General features: G+C 41.1%; 1 protein-coding gene across 4 annotated transcripts in view; it reads left to right on the top strand.

The window, feature by feature from the left end:
* Nucleotides 1-101: 101 nt before the first annotated feature.
* lrrk2 (leucine-rich repeat kinase 2) overlaps nt 102-11,938 on the top strand; it is a 69,331-nt gene continuing 57,494 nt past the window's right edge. Inside the window, exons 1-7 of one of the 4 annotated variants that reach the window (XM_079680810.1) lie at nt 102-1,614; nt 3,373-3,458; nt 5,918-5,944; nt 6,088-6,197; nt 7,570-7,658; nt 9,849-9,989; nt 11,444-11,578. In XM_079680810.1, the coding sequence (XP_079536936.1) occupies nt 1,440-1,614; nt 3,373-3,458; nt 5,918-5,944; nt 6,088-6,197; nt 7,570-7,658; nt 9,849-9,989; nt 11,444-11,578 (763 nt within the window). In that variant the 5' untranslated portion in view covers nt 102-1,439. The remainder of the gene's footprint in view (nt 1,615-3,372; nt 3,459-5,917; nt 5,945-6,087; nt 6,198-7,569; nt 7,659-9,848; nt 9,990-11,443; nt 11,579-11,938) is intronic. The other 3 variants (XM_079680812.1, XM_079680811.1, XM_079680813.1) reach the window with 3 other exon arrangements.

Here is an 11,938-nt window from a genome sequence, read left to right as displayed (position 1 = left end):
GTTATGGCTAGAAAGGTTCCGTCTAGTGTAAAACTCTCGCGAGAGTTTGCAAGTCACGTGGCTGAATGTTTACGTTTGGCAGGCAGCCTTTCAGTTACGATCGTTAACATCAGTGGTCCACAGCAAATGATCGTGAGAAGCTAAACTATCTATTAATTATGTCAATGACCGGGAGTGTGATTGTTGAAATAGGGTGTTAGCGGTCTTGCTGTTCAAAGAAGAATGACAACACTATGGTTTATTTTTTTATTCACAGGCAAGTCAACGTTGTCGCAGTAAAAGTCCCAAGATAGCTCCTGGTGCAATAAAATGTTCCCTTTCAGTGTTTTACTATTATCCTGCTGCATTAATGTGTATGTTGCATCATGTTACTGCTGTAGATGTGTTTCCGAGCCGCTCCAACGAGAGTTATAACGAGAACGTGACGTCATATTTACAGAAGACGGATCCTTTCTAGCCATAACCGGAGTCGGAGTGAAGCTGTCAAATTACAGTCCATTTAATTTGATTTAAAAACGATTCGGCGGTATTATATTATCAAAGTACAAACTTTACCGACAGAAAAACGTCCATTGAGTTACAGTCAAACGAATTTCTGATACCATTATGGATTTATAAAGAGAACTGGACACAGCGTTCATTCCTATGAGAGTTGCTCAGTGGCGCATGAAGTCCACAACAGAGACATCAGATTCAAAAAGTACCCGTATGTGGGCCCACAGAGCATGCGCAGTTGAGTTGGAGAAAAATAACTAGATTCAGCTTTTAGCGCATTTTACAACTTTAAAACCCTGATTAGTTCAATAAAGGCTATACAAGTGTTGATGCTGGGTAGTTTATTTTGCTACAAATTAATATATACGCTGATTTACAGACTTCTCTTTCCCAATGTAAGTCGATGGGAAAACGTATTTTGATCACAAATAACGTCACGGAAGCTGTAGTACCACTGTTTGGCCACTACGGCCATTCATAAAAATCAGCTTCAATTGCCGGCGCACTTCCTGTAGGCTCGGATACCGACCCCACTGTTTACCTCCAGTTTCCTCTTTACAACGGGAAGTTTTTTCCGGCCCGCAGACCGCAGTCATATGATGTGACCATAAGGAAGGAGGAACACGGCTGCCGGAGAGGAACTGCTGGTTTTTCCCTCAGAAAACCACAGAAAGTGAAAAAACTCCGACAAAAGAGGAACATGTTTCACTGTCACAAGAAAGTTTGCATAGGACGGTGATGTCAGGATCGAAACTCATTAACACTGAAAGCTTCTCTATTTGTGAGTGTCATTCAGCCGGATTGTAGCTAGTGTAATATTATGTAATAACCTATAGCTATTATTTAGCAATGTGATTTTTTTTTTTGAGTCACTTTTACTCGTTTTTTCTCACGCAATGCCGCAGCAATGCTCAAATCACAGCTGTTCTGAGGGATTCACCTAAATGCAAACTTGTCAGCTGGAAAAGTTTTTTTTAAAGACCATGGTTAATCAGGAGGAGTTGGAAGAAAGGTTGAAGAAACTTGTGGTGAGGCTGAAAATCCCACAAGGAGACAGACAAGTGTGCACGCTGGTTCAGATCATCCAGGATCTGCTTTTCCTGGCGCACACTGACAATGGTAGGAAACTCTCTCTTCCTGCATGTGTGCATCATGTTGCTGCTCATAAAAATACATGGTTTCCTCTGAACATGTTGTTGGACTTGTTTCAGCCTTTGGTTCAACACGTACTCCTTTACTGAAGTGTACAAGATCTGAGTAAATTTATATTAGTAACACTGTGTTATTAATATAAATTAACTCAGATCTTGTACTCGAGTAAAAGTAGAAGCACCACAGTGTAGGAATACTCTGTTATAAGTAAAAGTCCTGCAATCAAAAGGTCAAGTAAAATTAGAAAAGTATTAGTTTCAAAGAATACTCAAAGTACCAAAAGTATTCATCGTGCAGATTGGTCCATTCCAGAATAATATATATGATATGTTTTAGGATTATTGATCATTAAGGTGTTATCAAAGCTGGTAAAGGTGCAGCTAGTTTGTGAATTTACTCCAGGTGTAACTAAAGTCTGATTTAAGAGTTGATTATATTTCGTATCATTAATCCACATCTGCTAAGTAAAGGTATAAAACACATTTGTGGAGTAAAAGTACACGATTAACCTCTGAATTGTAGATGAGTAGAAGTACAACACATTACAATACTCAGTTAAAGTACTAGTATCTCCAAATTGTACTTTAGTAGTGTCCTTGAGTAAATCTACTAAGTTACACTGCATGTGCATAATGCTGCTGATCATAAAAGCCATGGTTTTCTTTGTTCATGTTGTTGGACTTGTTTCAGTCTCTGGTACAACACGTTCTCAACTCCTTTACTGAAGTGTTACTAATATAAATAGCAATTACTTTATTATATGACACACCAATACAAGGGCCATAGCGAGAAATAGTGATACCACAGTGTAAAATACTCCATAGCTACAGTAAGTATTGCAGTTTAATTTAGGCTGAAATCATCATAATATAGTTATACTTAAAATATAAAAAATACTCAATATGTAGAACATTGCTGTCATTTTGACGTTTGGATAATTATGTATAGTGCATTAACATGTAAGCATTATTTTAATACTGCAGTCTGTGTAGCTCTTTTTATAATCAAACATGAATTTAAATGGCACCTTTTCTAGACGTTACTAATGACAACAAGATAACCATAATAAATGTTGCATGTTGATCATACGTTTTCTTTGTAAAAGCCTTATCTGTAGAGTAACTACTGCAATTAAAGGAGAATCAAGTACCGTACAGTATGTTCTTGTTAAAGCTGATGCACATTGTTGCACAAAATGGAAAGACTTATGCACAACACTTGTTCTTTGTTATTGTAGTATCCACCAAACTGCTTTAGAGTGCCTTTGTGTAGTCTGAACAGTTCTTCATGTCTGTCTCGGTTCCTTATGCATTTTTTTTTTTCCATGTCCTATAATCTTATTCTACGGTACTTTTACTGCTCTACATTTAACACATATTTACAGGAGCTAGCGTGCAGATAATATACTCTAGGGACATGGATGAATTCCTGTATTTCAATTTTGTTTAGGTGGTTTAATCCAACAGAGCAACATCTGTTTTTAATCGTAAGATAGTACACAAATGTATCATCATGCATATTTTACAGTTCACTGTTCTGATAATATGGATGTGCTTTTGTGTATTTGAAGGTCTGTATTTGAATACCGAACGTCTGATCGATCCTCGTTATCGGTTGACTATTCTCCAAGACTTGTGATGTAATGTATATATCATAAGGGCATGTGAAGGACTGTCCGGTTATTCAAAGCTAACTCATCACATCATTTCTTCCCATCTGTTGCAGCAACTGAACTGTTTGAAGGGAAAAGCGTCCATGCCCCCCTCATGCTGGTGCTCTCATCCTACAGCAGCAGCAAGGGGGTCCAGCAGGTACCACACACACCTCACACAACTCACATTGTGTGCTTTACTTTCCCTTTTGCATCAGATGTGTGCTATCAAGCCATCTTGGACTTAAACAGATAACACACACACGCACGCATGCACGCACGCACACACACACACACACACACACACACACACACACACACACACACACACACACACACACACACACACACACACACACACACACACACACACACACACACACACACACACACACACACACACACACACACACACACACACACACACACACACACACACACACACACACACACACACACACACACACACACACACACACACACACCATGTATACATCACTTCATGGGACATTACATTGACTTACATGCATTTCCTGGAGACTTATCCTAACCTTAACCATAACCAACAAATGCCTAACCCTAACCCTAACCCTAAACCTAACCAAGTCTTCACCCTAAAATTAATGATTCCCCTTATGGGGACCTCAATTTTGTCCCCCCCACACACACACACACACACACACACGCTTCAAACTGTGTCTTTCAAGCCAGATTTAAAAGGCCAAAATGAAACACAATAGTATTCTATCAAACAGACACAAATATGTACAGTTAGTACAACAGCATCACCTGCTTACTATAAAAGTAACCCACAGCTGAAAGGCTCACACCTGATACAGCATGTGTGTGGCGTCTCGTGACTGCACCTTATCACAGTGACAATGAGTCAATGTGACACAAAACAAAAGTGAGATTATGATCAGTCAGTCATAACAATCTCATATAAAGAGTAAATCATCATCTGTAGTATTCAAGTGTTTCCCCATAAGAGCTGTAGGCAGTTTGTTGGGCAGCAAATATGGTTTGAACCAGATTTAGCTGTTAGACAGTATCTAGATGCAGTCCCTTTGTCAAAGTTCTTTATTTGTCAAACGAACACAGCTACAGTGTAGTTATGTCGATGAAAATCTTGTGTCACAGGCTTTTCCAACAGTGAAAAACAAAACACAGATAAACAGAAAAATATAGTGCAAGTAAATAGTAATACAAAAAGAAAAATAGTTTGCCGCTGCAGTAAAGGTCCTCCATGGATGGCAGCTCCGTCCTGATGTGCTCTGCAGTTTTCACCACCCTCTGTAAAGCCTTACGATTGAGGGCGGGGCAGCTGCCGTACCAGGCCGTGATGCAGCCAGTCAGGATGCTCTCTATGGAGCACCTGTAGGTCAGGATGCTCTCTATGGAGCACCTGTAGAAGGTCAGGATGCTCTCTATGGAGCACCTGTAGAAGGTCAGGATGCTCTCTATGGTGCACCTGTAGGTCAGGATGCTCTCTATGGTGCACCTGTAGGTCAGGATCCTCTCTATGGTGCACCTGTAGGTCAGGATGCTCTCTATGGCGCACCTGTAGGTCAGGATGCTCTCTATGGAGCACCTGTAGAAGGTCAGGATGCTCTCTATGGTGCACCTGAAGGTCAGGATGCTCTCTATGGAGCACCTGTAGGTCAGGATGCTCTCTATGGAGCACCTGTAGAAGGTCAGGATGCTCTCTATGGTGCACCTGTAGGTCAGGATCCTCTCTATGGTGCACCTGTAGAAGGTCAGGATGCTCTCTATGGTGCACCTGTAGGTCAGGATGCTCTCTATGGAGCACCTTTAGAAGGTCAGGATACTCTCTATGGTGCACCTGTAGGTCAGGATGCTCTCTATGGTGCACCTGTAGGTCAGGATGCTCTCTATGGTGCACCTGTAGGTCAGGATGCTCTCTATGGAGCACCTTTAGAAGGTCAGGATACTCTCTATGGTGCACCTGTAGGTCAGGATGCTCTCTATGGTGCACCTGTAGGTCAGGATGCTCTCTATGGAGCACCTGTAGGTCAGGATGCTCTCTATGGTGCACCTGTAGGTCAGGATGCTCTCTATGGTGCACCTGTAGGTCAGGATGCTCTCTATGGAGCGCCTGTAGAAGGTCAGGATGCTCTCTATGGAGCACCTGTAGGTCAGGGTCCTCTCTATGGAGCACCTGTAGAAGGTCAGGGTGCTCTCTATGGAGCACCTGTAGAAGTTGCAGAGTATCCTGGAGTCCATGCTTTACAACTTTACAATTGTAAAGACACAACAAATATTACATAGTTTTGATCACACTCACATTTATAAAGCATAGATCAACACACACATACTTGTATATGTTTATCAGTACAACTATAACATTAACATTAACAGTCAAACAAATGTTGAGTGAAGACTGGTTTCTCCAGATCTACACGTTGAGATATTGTTTGATACCTTTTTTAACGTGCAACCCATTCATGCATGAGTTTGTCTCTTACTGTTCAGCAGTTTGTTTTACGTAAAGTAAAATGATCCTGCCTTAATAGTTTTCTTTCAGATAAACACCAGAGCTCATTGATTTTGGCTTTGCTACCGTGGAGTCAAACACGTTTTGCACCTTTGTGTCCTCAGGTGGAACATTGCCTGAGCATAATACAAGTAAATATAGACATTGATTGCACACAGTGAACAAATAGATTTAGATTTCAGTTAGAAATTCAAGGTTTTTACTACATCTGTCTTTTTCTTATTCTGAAAGTTTGACTGCTTGAGTGTGTGACGGTGTGATTTCCTCCCCACAGGTGGGATGGTCATTGCTGTGCCGGCTGATTGAAATCTGCCCCGACACTCTGGAGCAGCTGACCAGACCTCTGCAGGCCGCCAAGGAGTGGGAGGTCCTGGGAGTGCACCAGTAAGTCAAGAGATTCGTACTGATGGTGCAGGAGTGAACTCATGATGTTCTCCCTCAAAGCATCGCTGTAGCTCTGTACAACCTCACATAACGTTTAGCATGGCTGTAAACTCTTTGGGTGCGTTTCACTTCGGTCATTTTTCATTTCCTCGCTCCACGGGCTCGGTATCACCGGAAGTTGATTTGTCTGCGCCATCTTGAGTAGCGTCCCAGTGGCCTTATTTGTGCCGGAGGACCGAGGATCGAGGAACTACCAGCCCATCCTCCGGTGAAATCCTCAGACACTCGCCCCGCCCCCTTACTGTGTATCGCTCACTGATTGGACGATGCAGCGCATGCTCTGATCTGGCTGCTGTCAGACGATCAGCTGTGGGGCGTCATCACAAACGGACGTCGCTTCACGTGACGCTCCGGAGGAAAGGACGTCCCATTGCTCTTAAAACTAATTTCCCTGCTTCTCGTGGTTTCCTTGCGTCTCTCCATGCTTCCCTGGTGGGAGGGACTAGACGACGCAAGTGAGGGACGCAAGGAATCCATTTAACCGAAGTGAAACGCACCCTACGTCTTGTTACTTTAGACATAAACGTGGTTAGTGTTCCAAATAGAAGTGAGAATAATAGGGAAAGTTTTGAGAGTTGCCTAACATTTGGAAATACAGTTTCATTAATCATATAATAATATATATAATGTGAGTTTTTTTAATTTGAAGGTTTATTAGAATATGTGTGAAAGTATCAGTAAATATTTATAGTAGACCATTTTAAATCCAACTTTGTGTCATCAATACCATCATCATGAGTGTCCAGGTTACCTTAGATATTGACTTTAAGAAAATCTCGGTACAAATGATATGTACACAATGTTCAGTTCCTGTTCATTACACAGCATCAGCTGTGGTTATATTACAGTTCAACACAATGTCACTTTGACCTGATATTGTCTTTTCCCTATTCACCTTTTCAGTTCCTTTTTCTATCGCTGTCTAGCTGTCTAACATTTCCTCTAAATCACTTTGTATTTCACCAAGCTGTTCCAAGAAGTGTGCTCGGATAAATAGAATTCGCAGAATACCTTTTGACCCTAATGATATGCAGAGCTTTAAAGGTCCCACGTCATGGCCATTTCTACTGATCATAATTCCATTGTTGAGGTCGACTAGAATAGATTTAAATTGTGCAATTCTCCAAACTCACATTGGTTTCTCAGCATCTCTGTAAAGTATGTGTATTCACTCTCTGTGCTAAACGGCTTGTTGGAGGCCCCTGTATACAGACAGTAAAAGGATGGAATTGACTCGAGTTTCACTCTTGAATCCCTTTTCGTCTTGGCTTCAGCTCTGGGTAATCCTTCTCTTGTCCTGATGTGTTTCCAGGCAGATCCTGATGGTGTTCTCTCAGTACAGCTCAGACTGCAGAGTGACCATGGTGGGACTCAGAGCGCTGGCTCTCCTGCTCAGATCAGGTAAACAACAACAATATCACAGCAGATCCTGTATGCTCAAAAACACGACCACTCCTACTAAATATGACAAAAGTAAAAAGAGAATTTAAAAGCTTTTTCTGTGCATTAGAGCCTAGCTAATAAGTTGTGATTTTACACTTGATTTTTCATCTGATTGGAATATTTGATTAAGTCACGGATCAATATAAAAAATTGTTTTGAAAGTATATGGTTCATAAAGACTTTCAGCTTAATAAGATATGAGTGGTACTGAAACTGAAATTGTGAATGAGATATTTTGTACTGTATTATTGTCTGAAACTAAAATAAATAAAGTTCTAAATAAAAATAAAGACTTTCAGCTAGAAAGAAGAGTCAACATGTAAATGTAGTTTAAATGTGTGAGGAAACCGTATGAGAAGCATGTACAGTTGAGAAAGAAATAAACAAAACCAAACTAACCATAAGCAGATGTGTTCAACCAAAGCAGTTTGCCATAACATCGAGATGAACATCTACATTTCTTTAACTGTGGCCTAAGAAACTCAAGAAGACAATCAAAAATTCAATCACATATTTAGTGAAATCCATATTGTGGACCTCCTACATTTCATTTAATAAAAAGTAGAGCACTTTCATCTCCGTCTAGAAAATATCTTTGTCTGTGACCTATATTCCACCCTGTGTGATGTGAAGCTTCCAATAAAGGTTAACCTAAGAGGGTTAGATCACATGGTCTGCAAATTGTCTCAATTTGTCTGTGACTCCACAAGGTCAGTGGGTTCAAGGATCATTCATTAAGCAAGCCAAGGAATTCCTGCTTCTGACGGAAATATTCAAATAATTCTCCAAAGGAGAAAGAACTCTGAAATGATTATGAGATATTCTTATATCAAGGTGGCAACATTGTTGATCAATTCAAGCACGGACACCGGTCTGCTCTCACATTCCCGCATTATGTTTTACGGGAACCAATCTTTTCACACTTTCCCGTAGCTGCAAGTTTTGGGCAAGACACAATAAATAAAGCTTCGCCAGTTTGCGTCCTTATCACAGCTGATCAAGATGTCCAAAAGATGCTCTGCTCAGAGGGCCTTCAAATGATTTTGGAAGAGAGAGAACCATTTGATGATGATGACGATGTAGAGGAAGAGGTTTCAGAATGTGAGGATTACATTTCTGAGAAGTCTGAGGCCGTTTCTCAATCGCGAGCATGCTGGCTTGGTAGTCGCGTACTTCCAAGTCACTTCCTTCAGAAACGAAGCCAGTATGCTTCCAAGCCATGGCTTCGAAAAACGAAGAAGAATGGAGCAGGCTAACAAGTGTGCCACTCTCTCTAACGGTTTCAACATAAACTGTACCGAAAATAATTACCTCACGATGTCTATCTAATTATGAACTTGCTTTACTTTCACGGAGCACATTTTTGGTGATAACAAATGTAACAAAGTAACATATTTACCAACACATGTTCTACGCCACTACATACTTACATTTAAATGTATGCTGCGTCGGTTCAGCCATTCTCCGCAAGGGTTTTTGAAATTGGTCCGTGCGCAAAGCATTGTGGGGATTTTAAGGACGCAAAGTCTACCCATGTGCCCCCAAACCAAGGACGCGGCCTCGGTGGAATTCCAAGTATGCTGGAGATTGGAACAGTCCTTCGGCGGCACTCGATGACGTAGCATCCTTGAAATATTGGCTTGGAAGCCAGTATCCTCGAGATTGAGAAACGGCCTCAGTCTGACAGTGACTTTGAAAAAGAGGATGAGATTGAGCATCAGCTAGTTACAAAAAAAAGACGAGCCACAGGACCAGCCGGTCAGCGGGCAAAAAAACAAGCAGCACTTTAATTCATTAATGTGATCTAACAAATGCAAAAGGGCAAATATTAACCATGCTGTTTATATTGCTTGTAATTGGGATGAAGTAAACATCTGTTGAGTATTTTAACATAAAATAGTTTGATTGTGTTGACTTGAAGCCCAAAAAGTCAGCGGGTCCACCAGACCCACGAACACTGGCTGAGTAACACAAATATGAACACCAAGGGTTAAATGAGATAGTACCAATTAATACTTCATCCCCACTCTTTGTTCTAAACAAACAATTATGAGATATTCACTACTTAAACATATAGTGCCGTTTCCCAAACTCCTGCCCTCATTGAGTCAACTAACTTGTACACATGTTCAAATCTTGTTTCTGCAGACATGATTCTTCGGCTGGTGCTGGAGGAGGATGAGGAGGATGTGTTTGTCCTGGTGGTGCAGGCGATGAAGGTGTTCTCCAGCAGTGAGGAGGTGCAGCTCCAGGGCTGTGCCGCGCTGCAGCTGCTGCTGGAGGAGGGAGGTGAGCAGGGACTCAGTTTGACCTCTAATACACCTGGGTGTGGAGTAACATACATGTCCTTTGTCCTTGTTGAGATGTTAAAGGTCATGTACTGTACTAGACTAGAGTGACAGTCAAATCTGACTTTTAAATATTATTCTACTCTAAACGGTTCTGAAGAGTCCTGTCAGGCTCATTATGTCGCTTTGCTATTATTCTTATCTTACCATCAACGTTTTGCCTGAATACAAAATAAACTAAGGTTTATTATTCCTTAGTTGGCTGTTTGAGGATATTTGTAAGGTTCAGCTTCACATAATCCAATTTGACTCGCCTCACATTTTTCTACAGCACATGTGTCAAACTCAAGGCCCGGGGGCCAAATCAGGCCCTTGGTGGATTGAATTTCGGCCCGCAGGATCATTTCTAATCACTATTAGATCTGGCCCTCCGGTATATTGCACGCACACCTTCACTCCAACATGAGGGTCTCCTCAGCTCAGAGCCTGAGCCCAAACAGTGATGAACTTGCACCCAAGATGAGATGCCAAGTATCTGAGCTAGCATCACAGAGCAGCACACTGAGTTTACATGGATGTTTCCTTCTGCACTTTGATTCTTGAGACAACAAGGCATGTTTGATTTTTTCTTTGAGGGAAATGTTTTTTTGAAGTTGTTGTTGGCCTGTGGGAAAATGTAATCATAAGAGTTGTTTTTATAGGCAATAATTTAAGCTTTGTTAGTTCCAGGTTTAATATGTGCAATACATTCATTTCAATAAGTTTTGCTATAAACATTGAACCAGTCCGGCCCTCGACTAGTACCGAATATTTTTATTTTGGCCCACTGTGTATTTGAGTTTGACACCCCTGCTCTAGGCTATGCTTTGTCAATCTAAGCTGCACTTGGTCTTAGCCTAAGGCTAACATTATCATCCATCTCAGCCCATACTCGCCTTCTAATAAGCTTCAAATAGCAAGTTATAAACATTTACATATTGTTCTTTGTAACTCTTTCTTTTTTTTCTACCAAACTACAGCACATTCCCCAACAAGTGAGCGCAAGCTTCTTGTTCATGAATGGATGCACGCTTCCTCATGAGCACTGATACGCTTTGTGGGTGTAATCTGGTAGAAATAAAACAGTTCCTACTTGAAACTGCTCACCACAGTGTTTTGTGGATTATCTTGAGTAGTCATAGTTTCTGGAACGAGACATTGCCATTCTTTTGGAGAGAGGCAGATATCACTACGCCCAATATCTCCAATCAAAATGATCTAGATGTATTGTTTTGGGCTGAACTGTACCTGTTAATAGGCCTACACTTAGCATGTACATATCTACTTTAACAGCAACGTTTGAAGAGTGACATGCTCACATATTAGCATTTTAGCATTTTAGCTAGCCTTTTCTTAACATTTTTCCATTAGCCTGTGTCCATACACTGAACATCTTTCTCGTGCCTGTGTTTCCAGTGAGTGATGAGCACCTGGTGGAGTTTGTGGAGAACCAGGATCACGTTGTGGTTCTAGCGGCTCTGCAGAGGTTCTCCGACAGCCCCGAGCTGCTGCTGCAGGCCATGAAGGTTCTGCTGCCTCTGGCCCGCATCGGTGAGACCTCAGTATATCCCTCAGAATGTTTGTGACGTCTAAAAGAGACAAAAAGCAACTTAATGTAGTATTTAAGTAAACCTTAGTTTGTTGAGGATAAATGGATAGATTCAGTGTAATTCTCTTTATGTGTGGAATTGTAATAATTAATGTGCCTCTTTCATGTGTTTAAACCTACAGTATATCTACGGTCTATGGTTTAAACACAGAAAAGAGGCACATTTTAAGGTCCCATGTCATGGCCATTTCTACTGATCATAATTCCATTGTTGAGGTCGACTAGAATAGATTTATATTGTGCAATTTTCCAAACTCACATTGGTTTCTCATACAGCATCTCTGTATAGTATGTGTATTCAC

The sequence above is a fragment of the Notothenia rossii genome (genome assembly GCF_949606895.1).
Source record: "Notothenia rossii genome assembly, chromosome: 5".
Taxonomy (NCBI): domain Eukaryota; kingdom Metazoa; phylum Chordata; class Actinopteri; order Perciformes; family Nototheniidae; genus Notothenia; species Notothenia rossii.
The sequence above is the reverse complement of the archived record's forward strand: the minus strand, read 5'-3'. Positions and strand labels throughout refer to the sequence as shown.